This window comes from Pezoporus flaviventris, unplaced genomic scaffold (genome assembly GCF_033815535.1).
Source record: "Pezoporus flaviventris isolate CSIRO_AGI_PZ_B2104156 unplaced genomic scaffold, CSIRO_AGI_Pfla_v1 ptg000129l, whole genome shotgun sequence".
In the NCBI taxonomy this organism is placed as follows: Eukaryota; Metazoa; Chordata; class Aves; order Psittaciformes; family Psittacidae; genus Pezoporus; species Pezoporus flaviventris.
The window spans coordinates 2936031-2955500 of NW_026892677.1; the positions used below are offsets into that span (position 1 = coordinate 2936031).

Below are 19470 nucleotides of genomic sequence, written 5' to 3' on the forward strand. Positions count from 1 at the left end.
TCTGAAGCAACGTCCAATTAAAGACTTAAAGTTGTAATACATTACTGATTGTTTGCAGAAAGAATATCTGATTGACTATAGCTAAGGAGCCTTCCCAGCTTGTTCCTCTTAACAGAGATTATACTAATAACCAAACAAATAGGGAAGTGTAGGACGATAACAGTGAATTCTCAGACGCTCTCATAGCTGATGTTATCTCACGCTGCAAGAAGTGTGTTTGTTTGATCCAAATGGTCAAGGCAAAATTACAAGACTGTAACTGACCATTCGAGCCCCTTTTTATGGGCAGGGCAATCTTTCTGCCTTCGTGACAACAGCGTTGTTTAACTGCTGTGTAAGTCCTGCTTCTGCCAGCTACCTGCATCATGTAGCAGCTACTCGAGGTAGAAAATATTACCTAAAACTCATCTGTTTTCTGAAGAGTTCAGCCAAAACTTAATAACTTAAAGATAAGTAAGCTGGCATTATGAATATTGACCAAGATGGATGCTTCTAGTGCTGATGATGTGTGTTTTCTATCAGTACTCCGCAGGCAGGAACAAGCATACCAGTACGATGAAAGACTTCAGCTTTATCATGGGCTCCCTCAAAACTGCTCAGGAAAAACCAGAGAGTAAGTGTATGTGTAGTGAGGATCATAAAACCCAAGGGAATGGATTTCTTAGACAAGTTTTCAAAATAGTATTTTATTTTTTTGAGTCAGTGGTATATTTAAAAACAATCTAACGTAAGAGTAAAAAGATTGCAGATAGTAAAAAAACAAAGGTGTGATGACAGTAAAAAACGCTAGAGTACAAAGTTAGTTTCTTTCCTCCCTCCCAACACCCCATCCCATCATTGTCCAATATTTCTCAGAGCTTAATATCTGGAACAAAAAAAAAAAAAAAAAAAACCTTTTTTTTTTTTTTACACTTTCAGCCATTAGGGAATTAAAAATAGGTGAGGCCTTCTTTGCAGGTACATTAATTCATTATTACATGAAAAGCAGGCACCATAAAAATTAAAACATTCTAAAAACCATCATATATACAAATGCTGTACAGAATGATGGCACAAGGACAAAGTGATTCCATTCAGTTCATCCTAATCCACATGAAATATTACACATTACAGAAGAAAAAAAAAAGCTCTTCCCGTTCCTGTACTCACCTGCTAGGTTTGGAATGACCAGGAGTCTCCTATCTGCCTACTCTGGTTCTCTTCCTATGTGCCTGTCAGGAGCTAAAGGGCTTCCTGGATTTACTCATTGACCAAGCCCCAGGAGGAGGGCCAACTGAATGAGAATGAAAATGACTGATCACCAATGACTCATTTTACAATCCCCATTAGCAATCACTTTATTGGTGACTAAAGAGAAGGCACGTGCCTGATTTTCAGCCCCGGGCACAACCGTTATTTGGGGATATCCCATGGCAGCTTCTCCTTCCTGGGAAGCCTACTCCAACGTGCACTGAATTCAATGTGAATATCATCATCGATTCCTATATACACCGAGATTAGGTACAAAATACTCAGCTCATTTTAAACTCCACAGCTACCTAAGCGCTTTAGAGACAAAATATTCAGCTCGCATTTGAATCCCCACAGCTACCTATGTGCCTGAAGTTATTCAGGAGAAGCAGGGAGCAGGTTTAGGAAGAGGGGCCTGTCAGTTGATAAAAGCCTCCCAGTCTCAAGTAGGAAACCAGATTTCTTTCAAGTCATGGGAGGGAATAACCCCAGAAAGAGGGGAGATGTAGTGTTGTTTCCGACACGAATGGGTTTCTTACGGAGTTAGAGTCATTGCACGAAGTGTTAGATACTGCACGCCTGAATGAGGTAAACGTTATAGACCATAAAATACTTAGGGAAATGAATTGTTACAGCTTTATCTTTGGAAATAAAACCACCCGCTTCCTTCTTCACTGGACAATCCCAGAGTCAACCGACGTTTGCTTCCGAGTTGTCTTTGGAGGAGGAGGTGGGGGAGTCTTGCTGGGGAGCGGAGGTGGCAAGTGCTGGAAGAAACCAATTTTGACAGAGCATGTTAGCAATGAATGGATCTCTGAAACGGTTCCTGTTCCATATATAACAGTGAGAGACAGCAGGGGAGCCCGCAGCCCTCTCCCTCCTGAAAGCTTCTCTGCAGAAATTGCTACTACAAGTAGGGAATGCTCTTGGCCATTAGCTTAAAATGGAATTTCGACTTCAGACAATGGAAAGAATCTCTTCAGGGTTTATGATAAATTAGCTTAGTATATCAGGAAAAATCTTTTGAAAGCACTGGAGAAGTTTATAATTCCCCGCTTTATATCATGATAAGATATTGATTTCTTGGTCTGTATCGACTGCCCTCAGCCTCTGTGCACTACAAAGCTTAAAAGCCAAGTTGAAGCCACAGCATCGCTGCTTTTCCATTCTTTTTGTGTTTTGCACATTCACAACCCAAATAATTAAACAAAAAAATAAAAGGAAACCATTTAAAGAGATAAGTAACTTGAAATTTACTGTTATACGTTCAGTTATAATTAAAATATTCAAAACAGAAATCCAGGCTGTTCAAACACACATATTTTAAATCACTTCATATATCACACAGCAGAACAAGTGCACCCTTGCTTAGATTCCCCGGCTAATTGGACAAATTAAAGAAGTCATTATGAAAATTAAGACTTTTTTCATAATGTTCAACCATATCTATGATAAAATCTGTTTCAGAAAGAGCTTGAGAACACTGCAGTTCACTCATACACTTTGCAGTCTGGTTTTCCATGGCATTTTGGCTATGCAGGCAGTACAGTTTTCCCATCATGAGGCTGTACCGCAGTGTCACAGCTCAGAAATGCTACTCTGGGTTTGCTTTTTCTTATCATTCTTTCCCTGCTCAGCCAGCCTTTTGTTTCCTCCAAGTATAAGGTTCTTTTTCATTTCCACTTGTTCATGTCTCAGCGCACCCATCCCAGTTTACCCACTCCATACTGAACCACTGGCTCGTGCATAACACTTCAAACCCTACACCACACACTGACCCTGCCAAATTTCCTTGATCACCACTACAAGAACAGCCTAAACATTTAAAATGCATGCATATGTTACACTGCATATACTACGTGGACAAAATAACTGATGAGTTCTCAGTCGCAGCAAGAAACTGGTGTACAAGCAACTGATGAACTGTGTGAAAGTGTAAAACCCAAACCTGCTCCTTTTAAAAGATATCCAAAGGTGGTAGCCAAAAAGAAAAGTGGGGCAGAAGAAGCACGAGAGCCTCCTAATGCTCCTGCAGTGCAGTGGCCAGGAGTCTTCAGAGATGTGTAAGAATAGATGGAAAAAGTATCTTTAAGGTAACTGTCGTGGTTTAAACCCAGCCGGTAATCCAGAACCACGGAGCCACTTCCTCACTCCCCCCCTTTCCTTCCCCTGCTCCCAGAGGGATGGGGAGGAGAATGGAAAGAATGTAACTCCCATGGGTTGAGATAAGAGCAGTCCAGTAACTAAGGTATAACACAAATCACTGCTGCTACCACCAATGATAACAATGATAAGGGAAATAACAAGGGGAGAGAATACAACCGCTCACCACCCACCAACCGATACCCAGCCCGACTGAGCAGTGATCCAACCCTGCTGGGTAACTGCCCCCAGTTTATATACTGGGCATGACGTGCTGTGGTATGGAATGCCTCTTTGGTCAGTTTGGGTCAGGTGTCCTGTCTCTGCTTCCTCTCGGCTTCCCCTCCTCCCTGGCAGAGCATGAGGCTCACAAAGTCCTTGCTCATAGTAAACATCACTGAGCAGCAACTGAAAACACTGGTGTTATCAGTGCTGTTCCCAGGCTTGAAAGTCAAAAGCACAACCCTGAACCAACCACTAAGAAGGAGAAAAATGACTGCTACTGCTGAACCAGGACAGTAACTCACTGCCCTCTTCAAAGCAGGTTTTAAGACATAAATCCAGAGTTCTTACGAGATAGCTTTACTAATCACAGACTCGACAGAAAGGTAAGACTGCATACTGCAGAGCCAGGAAGGCTGGATTTTGCCTGGAATATTTTCCTGTGTCCTACCCGGAAAGATACTTTCCAACCTGTTTCACAGCTTCCCTCCTTCCTCCTGGTTCTCCCCTATGGCAAACAAACAGGGATCCCAAACTATCATCAAGTAAGCTATGCCCTAAACCTGTCTCTCCATGTTGTGAACATCTTCCACTCTCCAGTTCCTCTGCCTCTCCACCACCAACGGAGCAACATACGTACTCTCACCTTTCTCCTTGGGTACAACATGCTATCCCAGTTAGCAACTCAAATCAATTGGCTTTAAGCTGCTACTGAATGAGAATCTCTGCACCAAGCGCATGGCACTGGAGACCGGGTGTGCCTGCCTGGAAAGTGGCATTCCCCTGTCTACCCAGGGAAGCCTCCTGCCTAATGGGCAATGAAGACTTTCGTGTTCACAGTCCAGTTAAAGTTTACCCTTGCTCTTTGGAGGAAGCAACCAGGTTATTAGAACACTGGAGACTCGAAAGCATGATGCTTGAGCAGCATTCATCGATGTGTAAGCAGCATTCATCTCCCAGAGCACGCTCAATCTGTGCACTATTTATTCATAGAATCACAGAGTGGTTTGGGTGGGAAGGGACCTTAAAGCTCATCCAGTTCCAACCCCTGCCACAGGCAGGGACACCTTCCACTAAAGCAGGTTGCTCAGCTGGACACAGTGACCCCTGAGTCAGGAAACTAAGTCAACAACTAATACGAAAAGCAGATAAAATAAGAATTTCATTTTCCTAACTGCAAACCTGAAGGTTTTGTTAATTAAGAAGCCACTGCTATTCTGCCTCTTAAGTAGTACAGTCAGAACCATTAACTATTTCCTCTACCTGACCAAATACTTGTCTTAACCTTTTCAAGGCCAGGTTGGACAGAGCCTTGGGTGCTATGGTCTAGTGTGAGGCGTCCCTGCCTGTGGCAGGGGGGTTGGAACTGGATGATCTTAAGCTCCTTTCCAACCCAAAACCATTCTATGATTCTATGATAACCTGGCATGTTGAGGTAGCGGAATCCCTACTAAAGCACCTAAATAAGAGCTGGACTGTCGATTACTCAGCTTTACACATTCAATGATGAACTGCAGATTGCAAAATCAAACTGCTTAGTTACAGCCAGGTACCCAAGCAGGGGCTCTGGGCAACCTTTGGGAAATGCTGGTGGTCCTCAGCACATCAGTGTGCAACGTGCCAGAACTCCTTCCAGGGATGACATTAATTCCATAACTAAATAAATGAGGTTTGTTAGTTACAAATTCATGACAAAACATCAAACTTTCCTCAGTGCTCTACTCTCAGACGACATCTTTAACTTCCTATTTATCACTAGAAAAAAAGTAACTCTGCTGAAAGCCTCATTTATGAAAATCCATTTTGAATTTAAAAAATAGTATATTGGCAATAATTCTCAATTCAATCAGATCAAAGGCATTCCTCAAACAAATGAGCCTCTCATATTGATCAGAGAACAATCAAATTACCCCTGAAGACCTGCTTCTGAAGAAAAGCTACAATGCAAATACAATGAGAATAAGCTAAATATATATGCTATAAATAACAAGCACAAAACCTACCAGGGCTTAGATTCTGCAAGGAAATTAGGCAGAAAGAAAGAGCAGAGAGAGGTAGATAATTATTATAATTGAATTTACAATTTCCATTAGAAAGTTGGATAAATTTAGTACATGTTCATTTATATAACAAGCTACCAATGAATATATCAAGTAGGATGGGTAATGCTCATTGGGGCAACATTAATTGAGAAATTTGCATGACAAAATGTGTCAACGTGGACCTGGTGCCACTCCAGAGCCAGCCATCACTCCCATTGCTCCCTTTTATCCCAGCAAAGGGAGAAGTTCAAGCACAGTTTTTCTCTCCCTTTAACAGAATACTGAGAAAATCATTATTACGCTGATGAAGTTCATTTTTGCTACTCTTCCCCTTATTAAACTTTGAAATACAAATCAGAGTTTCCCTCAGTGTCACATTAATGAACAACTGCGTTAGAATCAGGTTAGGAAAGGACCTTTTTTTGTTGGTCCACAGCCTTTTTCTTCGGTCCAAGGACCACGAACTTTGCAGGGTTCATGTTTGTATTTCAATGGTTAACTGTGAACCCACCATATCTCAAAGCATGCATTTACTTTGTGACAAAAGGCTAGAGACTGGTTCACATTCAAACCTATTTTGGGCAGAATCCTTGAGTCACGGGTACCTCAGGGGAAGCAGAAACCTTATGTAAAAGGCACATCTGCAACACAGAAGCAATCTGTTCCTTCTGCTTCAAACATGAAATTGCTCCCATTTGTTTGGTTTTCTTTTCCCTGATGCAGGAAAAGAATCAGGTTTAAAGAACATTTGTCTCCATTCTCTTACAGATACAAACTGCACTACACCACACACGCTCAGGATGCCCCAGAAATCAATTAAAGAAGATGAAAAATGCATGGTTTTCCTATCCTGTGACGAAGCAAAGTAAGAAACGAGAATGTTTTTCGTTTCCTATCAGAAAATACTATTGAAAACCATCACCACCACCAAAAATCAGCCAAGATTTGATTCCCCCAAATGCTCCTTGGGGCACTGCAAGAGATTTCTTCCCGGGTAACTATTTTTGTTTGAAACGAAATGGTCATCAACATGTCAAGCTATAGAGATCCAATCGAAAGCACTTTAGTTGGAAGGATTAACAGATCTAATTAGGTCAGCAGCAGTAGAAATGAGATGTAAATAGGCTGTCAAGTACACGGGGCTGTGTAAATGCTTTCACATCCTGAGCTCTGAGTTGTTCCTTCTCACTTACACCGTTGTTTTTAGTATGGGGATGAGACACCTGACAAGCAGCAACTTGCTTATTTAATACCTGCAATGAAAAGTAACCCATAGTGTGAAGTCATGTCCGAACAGCACTCCCGTTCTGAAGCAGCAATAATGTGCCAGCAGAGAGAATCAGCCCAAATCCCCGAATTTGAACCAAATTATAAACAGTTGAAGCTAACTGGCTGTTTGACCCAGGGAGCAAAATTGGATGGAAAATACTAGAGGAAACCAATGGAAAATGACTGTTGAAACTCTGCTGCCATTCTTCATCTATGAGAGTTTCATCTGAATATGCATCGTGGCCATCAGCTGCCCTTGCTGAGTGTGCTTCGATAAGAGAAGGTAACGTGGGTGAAGAAGAAGCTCCCCATGACCCGGCTTCAGTGTGCTCTCGAGCCCAGAACCCCCCCGTGTGCTGGGCTGCACCCCCAGAGCATGAGCAGCAGCTCAGGGAGGGGATCCTGCCCCTCTGCTGTGCTCTGGGGAGACCCCCCTGCAGTCCTGGTCCAGCTCTGGGGCAGCAGCACAAGAGGGACGTGGAGCTGTTGAAGCGAAGCCAGAGGAGGCCATGGAGATGCTGCGAGGGCTGGAGCAGCTCTGCTCTAGAGCCAGGCTGAGGGAGCTGGGCTGGGGCAGCCTGGAGAAGAGAAGGCTCCTGAAGGGGAGACCTGAGAGCAGCTCCAGTGCCTGAAGGGGCTGCAGGAAAGCTGGAGAGGGGCTTGGGACAAGGGATGTAGGGACAGGACAAGGGGAATGGCTTTAACCTGCCAGAGGGGAGACTGAGATGAGCTCTTAGGCAGAAGCTCTTCCCTGTGAGGGTGCTGAGGCGCTGGCACAGGGTGCCCAGAGAAGCTGTGGCTGCCCCATCCCTGGCAGTGTTCAAGGCCAGGTTGGACACAGGGGCTTGGAGCAAGCTGCTCTAGTGGAAGGGGTCCCTGCCCGTGGCAGGGGTTGGAACTGGGTGAGCTTTAAGGTCCCTTCCAGTACAAACCAGTCTGTGACTCTATGATTTTTCCCTTCGTGCTCTTTGGCAGGACCCTGGCTGGGGGATCAGTGGGACATTCCCTGGAGGGACGTTCCGATGGGGCTGACGGCAGCAGATGAGGGAGGAGAGCTTGCCCTAGCAGAGACCTCCCCTTACAAGGGGAGTACCTTGCTCCTGGTGCCTGCCATCTGTGTTAAACCACAGCTAATGCCATTTTCCCTGTGTTGAACCACATTCCTGCATGAGGAGGCTATTAGTATTTGAGACCGCGCTGGCTAACCCGATTTGCAAAAGCACTGCCTTCCTGCTCTGGCTCGTACAGAAACAGACCTCCAGGGCTATGAGCAATACCCTCAGAATTAGGTTTCCACTCCAGGCTCAGACTGTATTTCTCACTGAAGGCCTGGGTCCTGCGAGAGCAATAAAGAAATGGATTAAGAATCGGGCAGAGCAAACCCCGCAGCCTGATCCCACACTGATCCCACGGCCCCTTCCCAAACAAAATCAAGGGTGCTGCTCAGGGACACAGCGTGGGCTCCATCCCTTTGGGCAGGCAGAAGAAGAACCCATTTTCCCCTCAAATCCCTGTAATAAGCAGTGGCAGCGCATTGATTGTGAGACTTATTAAAAAGTGACTCTGAGCTTTTGAGGCATTCTTTGCTTGGGAGAAAGCTTAACCTACAAAGCCTGGCTGAGGAGGGAAGTGCTAGAGACTGCACTGGAGGACGGGCTTGCCGTGCTTCCCATGTCCTACAGGCCATAATAACGAAGAGATGGTAAATAAACCCCCAGTTTAGCTTCTTCTTTTGGGCACATTATATACTGCTGTGTATCATGGGAAACCTTTTGGTCTGAGAGCCTGGGTTTGAAAATCCAGAGTATCAGAGAGGAGACATTTCTTTCCATTTGTAAGCAAACGCAGCCCACAAAGTCAACTTCATAATTTAATATAACTGATTATATTAATATAATATTAATGTATATAATTATAGAATTATTTAATCATAGAATAGTTAGGGTTGGAAAGGACCTTAAGATCATCAAGTTCCAACCCCTCTGCCATGGGCAGGGACACCTCACACTAAACCATGGCACCCAAGGCTCTGTCCAACCTGGCCTTGACCACTCCCAGGGATGGAGCATTCACAACTTCCCTGGGCAACCCATTCCAGTGCCTCACCACCCTCACAGGAAAGAATTTCCTCCTTAGATCCAATCTAAACTTCCCCTGTTTCAGTTTTAACCCGTTACCCCTTGTCCTATCACTACAGTCCCAAATGAAGAGTCCCTCCCCAGCATCCCTATAGGCCCTCAGGGCTTGGAGCAAGCTGCTCTAGTGGAAGGTGTCCCTGCCCATGGCAGAGGGTTGGAATTGGAGGAGCTTTAAGGTCCCTTCCCAAACCATTCCATGATTCTATGTGCTCCCTGATTTCTCTCTGTCCACATCAGGACAATACATTTGCTGAAGCCTTTAAGATCCCATTTTGCTCAGTGCAGCTAATGTGAGACACAATGATATACGATGGTGTATGCATCATAACACACGAACAGCTGCCCTGGTTTCCCTTTCTATCTCAACACTTCCATTATACCCAGATAACCAGTCTCATGCTCCTCGTGCAACAGGATCCCAGAGACACAAAATAAACTCCACTGTCATCAGCCAGGCGAGACCGTTCTGGTCCTCACTTTCAGCCTCTGCTGTCCCTCCTTGCCAAGCTCTCTATCTATGCTGGATTGATCGATATGCTCTCATCCAAACCATTATCTGAAGCTTAGTAAGTGTTATAGCCAATATTATAAATCTAAGTGCTCCTTTGCCTATTTTCTTTGAGTTTCCCTTCTCGCTGTGAATACAAAGCAGGGGGGTGATTGGTATGCAAGGGTATGGATGAACCCGTAAAGGATGATAACTGCCTGAAGGAATCCCTTGATGTAATAATAATCCTTGAAGGAGTCATAGACTTCTTTTTTTTACGATCCCATATATTATCAAGAGCATTTTTAGCAGAACAAATCATAGAGTGCAAGAATGCATACATAAGGGTTTCAGTTAACAACAGGTAGAGGACAATCAGAAAAATGTAATTAGAAGATCACCTGGATCAAAGACTTAAGGTGGACCAAGTTAACAGTGGAGTCCAAATAATCTACGATCACCACCTCACACACTAAATGACATTATTGCCTGCAGCTTGATTTGATCATAGAATCATGGAATGGTTTGTGTTGGAAGGGACCTTAAAGCTCATCCAGTTCCACCCCCTGCCACAGGCAGGGACACCTTCCACTAGAGCAGCTTGCTCCAAGCCCCTGTATCTACCTGGCCTTGAACACTGCCAGGGTTGTGTTTGATGTATTTGATGCAAATATCACTGCGTGCTTCTCAGTTCACTACAGCAGCTTTTTCTGGCTTTCATAACTGACTGCAAGGCAACCAGAGCAAACAGTGTAGTAATTTCTCTTGCAGGGAAATGTTTCTATTCTAAACGCTACTAAGATAATCTTATCTACAATATTTTAAACTGATTTTTCTTCACTGATACAAAGTCTGTGTAATTTAAATGATGATCAGTTTACTAGACAGAGAGTTATAAAGTTATGAAATATGTAGCTATTTGACCCATGAAACAGAAGGCATTAAAAACTGTGGAGTGGGATTTAATCACAGTAGTAATAAGAATTTATCCATCTGATCTTTCATGCCCTGCACTACTCATTTTCTTGATGTTCTTTAACAGCTTCCTTCCTATAAGCCTGATGAAATAGATGTGCAGAGTGATTGTTATAAGACTAGAAGCCGTCCCTAAAATTAATTCTAAGACTAATACATGTGGCTTTGTGACAAATCTGCTTTAGCTCCATTTTGCAGACTTTGAATGCATATTTCCTCCTCTTGGAAGGTTTATAGAAATACAGATGCTGAAGGAAAGCTTGGACAGTGAGCTAATGATGTACAGCCTGTATTTGACTGCATTTCTAAGGTATGCTTAAATCCTGAGGGCCTTCAACACTGGATGTTACACAACGGGCTCCATCTCTATTATAAAATATATGAAAAGAAAGTGGAGGGAATCTGAGCAATGAAGGCTGCAAAGAGGAAAAATACTGAGCTGAATCAAACTTTGCAAAAACCCAACAGTATATTGCTTCTATTTTTATGAACTTCCATTAAATGATGCAGAAACCCTGCTCATGACAGGTACAGGAGCTACACAAGGTCACATCCTCAATAGCAACGTGACCAAGGCTGGAAGCTGAGTTGTCTTCAGGTCTGGCCTTCAACCATCACAGCATGATGGCATTTGCAGGCAGTACAGTGAATATCAAGCATTCGGCCATGAGTGGAAGCTCCTCAAACAGCCTCATAGAATAGTTTGGGTTGGAAGGGACCTACAAAGCTCATCCAGTCCAACCCTCCTGCAATGAGCAGGGACATCTTCAACATCAAGTTGCCCAGAACCACATCCAGCCTGGTCTTGAATGGTTCCAAGGATGGTGCAGCAAGAAAAAGGAAACTGGCTATTGGGATTTTACTCCTCACCATGTGTTTGATCATCTCACTGTTAGTGCTTTTTAGCTGAAGAGTGAACTCTCATTAACAACACCGAGCTACTACCAGCACCTATATCATAGGAACTGAATTTACTACCCTGGAGCTCACACAAGAGACAGTTTGAGAAACTGGAAACCTCATTTGAATTCCTGAGGTTTCTTCATGGAGATGGATTCCTCAGACCCGACTCCTCGCAGCCCTCCTGTAATTTTCCACTTAGAGGCCTGAATTCAGGTCAAGCGAGAGGTGGCCCCTGAGAGAGAAGCCTGGGAAATGGGTAAGAGCTCAGTACATTTTGATGGGAATTAGAGGAAAAGGGGTTGCAAAAAAACCATAGTGAAAGTATTTACTGAAACCATCCAGCCATGGGGAAGAACTGAGAAGGGAGGATGAGAGCAGAGAATTCCTCAATGTATGCACAAAACGTGTAAAACTTGGTGGGTTTAATGACACTATTCATATTCCTGAGGTTAATTCTATATTTGCTTTTTTCATCATTCAGAATGAAAACACCAAATTCCTGCAGCAATGCAGTTACAAGTTCAATCATGGAAAAGCTGGACTTGTGTAGTGCTGCGCACTGTGACAGTCTGTCTTAAACAGAACTATTCCAGAGCTAAAACTGAGCTCCTAAACTCATGGAATGCTTTGGGTTGGAAGGGACCTTAGAGCTCCTCCAGCTCCAACCCGTGCCACGGGCAGGGACACCTTCCACTAGAGCAGCTTGCTCCAAGCCCCTGTGTCCAACCTGGCCTTGAACACTGCCAGGGATGGGGCAGCCACAGCTTCTCTGGGCACCCTGTTCTCCTCTGCTGAGATCAGAAATGCTTTCTCTAAGCACGACATTTACTGAAAAGCAGATTACTCAATAGAAGTTCGTTGCAGAGAAACGCTGCAAACCACCCCTGCAAACAAATAAGAATCACTACCACTGGGTGCTTTTGCACAAAACAACAGCTTGGCCAAAGTTACACGTTCCAAAGCGGAAGAGAAGAAAAGCCCTGGTACTGGGTTTGCGTGGCAGGATGTTGCCATCAGGGGGACTAAAGGGGTGGCTTCTTTGAGAAGCTGCTAGAAGCTTCCCCCAGCTGGCCCCAGGATGGCCCTGCTGCTGTGATAATGTACTGAAGAAGGGGGAAAACCTGCATAACAGCTACTGCAGCCAAAGATAAGAGTAAGAAGGCCAGGTTGGACAGAGGGTGCCATGGTTTAGTGTGAGGTGTCCCTGCCCATGGCAGAGGGGTTGGACCTGGATGATCTTAAGGTCCTTTCCAACCCAAATCATTCTATGATTCTATGTGAGAGGAACAGCCCTGCACACCACAAGGTGTGTGGAGAAAGAGAGGAAGAGACCATGGTGGTCCATGGTGGAGCAGGTATCAACCTGCAGCCCAGGGAGGACTCCGCAGCAGGGCAGGGGGATGCCCAAAGGAGGCTGTGACCCCATGCTGGAGCAGTTCATGAAGAACTGCAGCCCATGGGAAGGACTCACGCTGAAGAAGTCCCTGGAGGACAGTCTGCTGTGGGAGGGACCCCATGGTAGAGGGGGCAAGAATGTGAGAAGTCCTCCCTTGATGTGGAAGGAGCAGCGGAGACAATGTGGGATGAACTGACCACAACCCACATTCCTCGTCTCCCTGGCACTACTCTATGGGAGGAGGTAGAGAAAATGGGAATGAAGTTGAGCCTGGGATGAGGGGAGGGGTGGGGGGAAAGGTGTGTTAAGATTTGGGTTTATTCCTCATTATCCTACTCTGATTGGCAACAAATTAAACTAATTTCCCCAAATCAAGTCTGTTTCCTATGAGTGACTCTCCCTGTCCTTATATCAACCCTTGAGCCTTCCGTATGTATTTTCTCTCCCCATCAAGCTGAGTAGGGGGGTGACAGGGCTGCTTTGGTGGGCACCCAGCATCCAGCCAGGGTCATCCTCCCCCAACTCCTTAAACACACATTTTTTTTCTTCAAAAAGAAAATAAATGGCCCTGCTGTAAAGCACTGCTTTAAAGAAAAGAACCAAACTAGTTTTAAATGCTTCCAGAATACAGGAAGACGCTGAAAAAGCCAGCTTTCTTTGGAAAGCTTACAACAATGCTGCTGATGAAGAGTGTTTCTGAGCTCCTTGCCTCAAAGGGGGCACATGTGTTTGCCTCTAGGAAATAAGAGGCGATAAGAAATAGCTCCAGAAAAGAAAGATGTCAGATACGTGTTTTATTTTCTTCCTTGAGGATTTAAAGGCTGTTAAATCTAACTTGCTGCTGAGACTATATCCTGTTGGTTGAAGCTCCCTCACTGACACAGCTAACAGCATTTTGCTTGTCCTCTCCACCAGAATGAATCCGACCTCCCTTCAGGTTGGTCCCTTTGAGTGATGCTGTTCCCCTTATGCTCTACGCACTTGTTTGGAACAGCGGGAATCTCTGGACCTGGATCTGAAACATCCACGAGCAGAATTCCATCTCCCTGCGGATTGTTCAGGGCACAAAGGCAAAGAAAACTGCAGAAAATCCTCATCCTCTCTGGGACTCACCCTTTGATGGGCAGGGGGGGAGGTCGTTGGGCTGATCAAGTCTTGACTTTCCATGAGGTTCCCATAATCGGCCATGCTTCCTTTGAGAGGCAGAGGAGGAGGAACGTCGGGGATGTCGGAGCTGGACATACCGTTGAGCTCCAGGTCTGTAAAGATCAAGACTGAGTTAGTTCATTCAGTAACTGAATCAAATCCAAAGATCCAGGTTCCTACATGAGCTCCGATGGCGTTGATACTGCCGTAACGCTACACACGCGCTTTGTCTATGTCTTCATCTTTGTTACTTGAATGATGCCCTCTTTTTAATAGAAAATGATTTTTCCTTCAGATCTCCTGCCAAAATATTCAGAGCTCAGCAAATGTAATTTTTCTCAGCTGTAAGCTCTGCATTTTCACCTTCACACTTCAACAGAAGTTCTGGTAAGTGCACTAAGAAAACATAACCGAGCTGAGCTTTATTTGCTTCCCCTCAGTAAAATAAAAGCATCTTGTTAATAAAATGCACAAATGAAAGCCTATAATTAACTACATCTCCCTCAAAAACTTCCCAAGTCCAGGTAACTATAATAAATGAGCAGTCGTCGGTCCTTGAGTAAATAAAATCACGCAAGAGAAAGTACAAAACATTTATTATTGCTGTTTGCCGGCTAGAAAGTTCCCTTCTCTTAGCAGATAAATCCTAGCAGGTAGGTGCTGTAAAGGCGAATAGCCTGAGGGACAGTGAAGTTTATTGAGGCCTGAGTGATACATTGGTTTCGGTGTCGAAATCTACCCACGGTGTATTTCAGGGCAACTCAGTCATTTTAATACAGGCAAAACCCACTGTGAGCTCTATGAGGTAAAACTTAATTTGTTCCTTATAAATTAGGGAAGCGTTTTGATTTAGGAAATGAAGAAAAAGTTCTTTTTATTTCACTGGGGTGATTTGTGAAGCGAGGGGAGGATTTGTTTATGCAGGTGTTTTGATTGCAAGGTTCCTTTCAGTATCTCACCAAAAGCACCCTTTTATGGCTCCTCCAAATGGCCTCTCGCTAACACAATTTAACTGTGAGGTGGCTGTATTGATTTGTCACTGAAAACGGTAATTTTCCTCTTCATCCTTTCACTTGAACTTTCACCTATGTCTGGACAAGAGTATTTTTCACCCCGGGACTTCAAAATTTCAGTGGCTACTTCTACATCAGGCTGAAAAGAGTTGTTTGTCAATTCCTTATTGCTTTTTCCAGTGTCCCTGCTCTACATCCTTCCTTTTCTATATAAACAGCATTTCTCCATTCCCTTAACATTCATAATACTTTCCTTTAAACATCTCCATCAGAATCTGTTTCTGCTGAGCTCATGTCATCGAACACGTAACTGGAATCCACCACCGCACATTTGTAACTAATCATTAATGCTGCCCAACTTCCCTGTTCATTCCATATGAATTTCCCAGCCATATCATACATCTAAAGATCCTGAGGCACTGGAGACCATAAAGCTCACAAAACAGCTCCTCGACATACATCCTGCATGCCTCATCCACAACTATGTATCTCTCTGTATCTCTCTCTATGATCTATTTGTTTTTTCCATGCAGTTATGGATAATACTGGGAGATGCTTGGAGAATGGCATTTTCTTCAGTGTTGTAGCTTTAGCCAGAACTTCAGCAGAACCTTGAAGCCTGCTTCAGAAAGGGAAACCTTCATTTGGGATTTACTGCAAACAAGCCATGTTTTTAGGTCTCACTATACGCATTCCTTGCTTGAAAACGGAAAATGAATATAACAACACACTATTACCCAAAGAGAAAGTGAATTTAACTGCCCTGAGCACTTTATCTTTGTATCTTACAGGATATCACAATCTCAACCAGCTCCATCTAAGCCACTGGATGGGGCTTGGAGCAAGCTGCTCTAGTGGAAGGTGTCCCTGCCCATGGCAGGGGGTTGGAACTGGATGAGTTTTAAGATCCCTTCCAACCCAAACCATTCTAAGACTACATGTAGACTAACAGGTATTAATAGAAGATGGTAAGACCGAATTTGTTAGGAATGATACAAAACCTTTGTTTCTTTAACGTTGGCACTTGGAAGATCAATGGAAAGGCAGATGAGCCATGTTTTCACTAGAGCTGCAGAGGAAACAAGGTGTGGAGGCAACACTTAACATCTGCAATACTCTGAACAACCTACATGGTCACCAGCTACCTGTGCAACTGTGTTCTGCTCTGCTTCTGTCCCTTTCCCTACATTGTAGCACTAATTTTCTGCAGCCCCCACTGTGTTCCTAGCTGGCACCTTCACTACCTCATCCTTTTGCAAAACAGCAAGAAATAAACCCCTTTGAATGGGGACAGAGTATTTCCATCCACATGAATAGTTTATAATATGCATTAACAACACCATTTGCATTGTCTGGCAAACTATTTAGTAGAACAACAATGCTCTATAATGACAAAAACCTACTTGCCTTGACTAGCTAATCTCTCCCACAGTTTAATGAAATCCAGGAGTCACCAACCCTTCTGCAGAAATAGGTATTGACACAAACTGCAGTCATTTTCAGTTGTGTTTCAAGATCTATTTGCTACAGATCTATTCATTTCCTCCTGCTCCATTCGGCTGAACTACACCTCGCTAACTCAGGCACTGCACAAATAATTACTCATCATTTCAGGCTGGTTGTCATTATTCAAGGTGTTTCATCAGACTAATATGCTCTGAATATTTATTCCTTGCCTTACATGGGCCACTGAGAATATCTGTGCTGGCAGGAGATCAGTTAGATGCCTGTTTTTTTCCATCTTAACCTAATGATCAGATTTTACACTCCATTCTCCTAAACTGCCAGCTAACAAGCAAGCAGGATTACTTCGCAACCCATTAACTGTGTTTAGCCAATTTATGCATTGAAGTAACTTCTTGATCCTTGGAATTCCTAAAATCGTTTATCATGACCAATCCTCAATTAGGGGAAAGAAGCTGAACCTGTTCTATGTAACACTCATAAAACATCAGTACATATATATTATTTACTATTATATACTATTTATATTTAAAGATATATAGCAGCCTTCCAGTATCTGAAGGGGGCTGCAGGGATGCTGGGGAGGGACTCTTCATTAGGGACTGTAGTGACAGGACAAGGGGTAACGGGTTCAAACTTAAACAGGGGAAGTTTAGATTGGATCTAAGGAGGAAATTCTTTCCTGTGAGGGTGGTGAGGCACTGGAATGGGTTGCCCAGGGAGGTTGTGAATGCTCCATCCCTGGTGGTGTTCAAGGCCAGGTTGGACAAAGCCCTGGGTGATATGGTTTAGTGTGAGGTGTCCCTGCCCATGGCAGGGGGTTGGAACTGGATGATCTTAAGGTCCTTTCCAAGCCTAACCATTCTATGATTCTATATAGTATTTATACTTATTTATATCTATTAAATATTCTCAGAATGCTGCATCCCTGGCAGTGTTCAAGGCCAGGCTGGACAGAGCCCACAGCGACATGGTCTAGGGTGAGGCATCCCTGTCCAGAGCAGCGAGATTGGAACTGGATGATCTTAAGGTCCTTTCCAACCCAAACCATTCCATGGTTCTATGATCTGTGTGCAGAAAAATGTGATAACTTCAAATACTTTTTTAAAGGAGAAAACAAGTTAGTTTTAATAAAATGTACACAGGAAGAACTAATCCAATTCGAAGAATATCTTTTGCATGAGTATATATACTTCTCTGTATTTCCAGTTTTTAGCTGGTAGATTCTTGCTATCAAAACTGTAAAGAAAAGAAAGAGTTCAGTGTTATAACAATATTTGGCTTAGATGCCTGGCTCTGCAAAGGAAATGCTGCATTGATTTCCTCTTGCCTTTCCCTCTTCCACACGTCTGCAATCAACAAGTTCAAATCATTAAAGCAAAGCCACGTGCCTTTAGAAGACAGTTCTGTTGCTATAGATCTGTAGAATAAACACATGCCAGCTCACAGGATGTGTATCTGCAACCGGCAACAGGAGCTTTCCAAACCACTGTTTAAGGGTAAGGGTTTTAAGTACCACAAGACACAAATAAAACAGAGACCTTGATGGAACAACACTTTCTTCTTAAAACTGAGCATCTATTCTCCCCTTTACCAACTTCTCTGAACTCTTGACAACTGTACTAGCCATTTGGGTACATGTATCAAGCATATCAAAAGATAATACATTACTGTTTTATCCCATGCTAGCAATTAAAACCTCTGAATAGCAGGTTTTGGACAATGGCACAGACACAGGTGCTGTATTACACCCAGTTTTGCAACAGGCATTCCTGAAGACTGAAGAAAATAGGTGATATTTTACAGAAAACAGGGGAAGTTTAGACTGGATATAAGAAGGAAATTCTTTCCTGTGAGGGTGGTGAGGCACTGGAATGGGTTGCCCAGGGAGGTTGTGAATGCTCCATCCCTGGCAGTGTTCAAGGCCAGGTTGGACAGAGCCTTGGGTGCCACGGTTTAGTGTGAGGTGTCCCTGCCCATGGCAGGGTGGGTTGGAACTGGATGATCTTAAGGTCCTTTCCAACCCTAACTATTCTATGAGTCTACAATTCTATAAAAACTGAGTGATAGATGTTAATGTCAAAAAATACATCAAAAAGACTGGCTTTTTCCCCTCTCCTGCCTTGTACTCACTAAGCAGCAAATAAAGTTGGTTTCAAGTACAATTACATTAAAAGATTTTCTTTCTGAGCCTTTAATGCTCCAAAACCCCCCAAATCCAATACAGAATCAAGTCCAACACTATTTTTGACAGTTACTCTATACGAAAGAAATGGTTAATGATTATTTGACAGGGAAAAGCAACTTTTTCAAGCCAACAACTCTGCTTTAGGAAAATGGTGAAATAATTGCTTCTGACAAATGCCAGGAGCATGATGTTAAGAGGCAAGTTCTTGTTCCTGCAAGCGATCCCATGGTGAGGGCAAAAAGAGCAGCGCAAAGGACTCAAACCTTAGTGTAACGCTATGTTTAGGCAACACATCTCCCCACTACAAGTTCTTTTACATAGGATTTGCTAGGAAAAGAGCCTGAAGACTCACTGGACTGTATGCTGAAAGAAAGCTTTGTCCGTGGAGTTATTGGGGGTGGTGTCACTTGGGAGCTGGGAGGTGATGGAGAGACGGAGAAGCGTCTTTCGCTTGAAATGACGTTTATGACTTGGCTTTTTGGTCTCTGTGGCCGCAGCGGGCTGATCTGCACGGGGGAAAGAAACAGACACATTAAAGGAATGCATGCTGAATGCATTACTGAAAGCAGAGCTTGGGATTGCCGTATTTTCCTCACTACCTCTTAAACAGTAATAAGGCAATGGTAACACACACAGTACTTCTGATTTAATGCAGTATTTCACAGCTCCAAGTCTTCCCCTTCCCCCAAGGAACCACAATGTGATTTAAGGCATACACCTTCCTGCAGCCTGGCGTATTTTCCTGAAGCAACGAGCCAATTCCCCAAACTCTTGCTTCGTAGCAGCCAAGGAAGTCTATAGTCTATATCCTTACACAACATTATCCAGCATTCAGAATCTTTTCTGTGTGTTGCA

The 19470-nt window shown here is 43.7% G+C and overlaps 1 protein-coding gene across 2 annotated transcripts in view; it reads right to left on the reverse strand.

Moving 5' to 3' along the window:
* Positions 1-670: 670 nt before the first annotated feature.
* The window catches only part of DOCK1 (dedicator of cytokinesis 1), a 315244-nt gene continuing 296444 nt past the window's right edge, over positions 671-19470 (reverse strand). For both annotated transcript variants that reach the window (XM_061478569.1, XM_061478568.1), the window contains exons 50-52: positions 18968-19121; positions 13918-14063; positions 671-1997 (exon numbers count right to left, since the gene is read on the reverse strand). In XM_061478569.1, coding sequence (XP_061334553.1) covers positions 1902-1997; positions 13918-14063; positions 18968-19121 — 396 coding nt within the window. In that variant the 3' untranslated portion in view covers positions 671-1901. The remainder of the gene's footprint in view (positions 1998-13917; positions 14064-18967; positions 19122-19470) is intronic.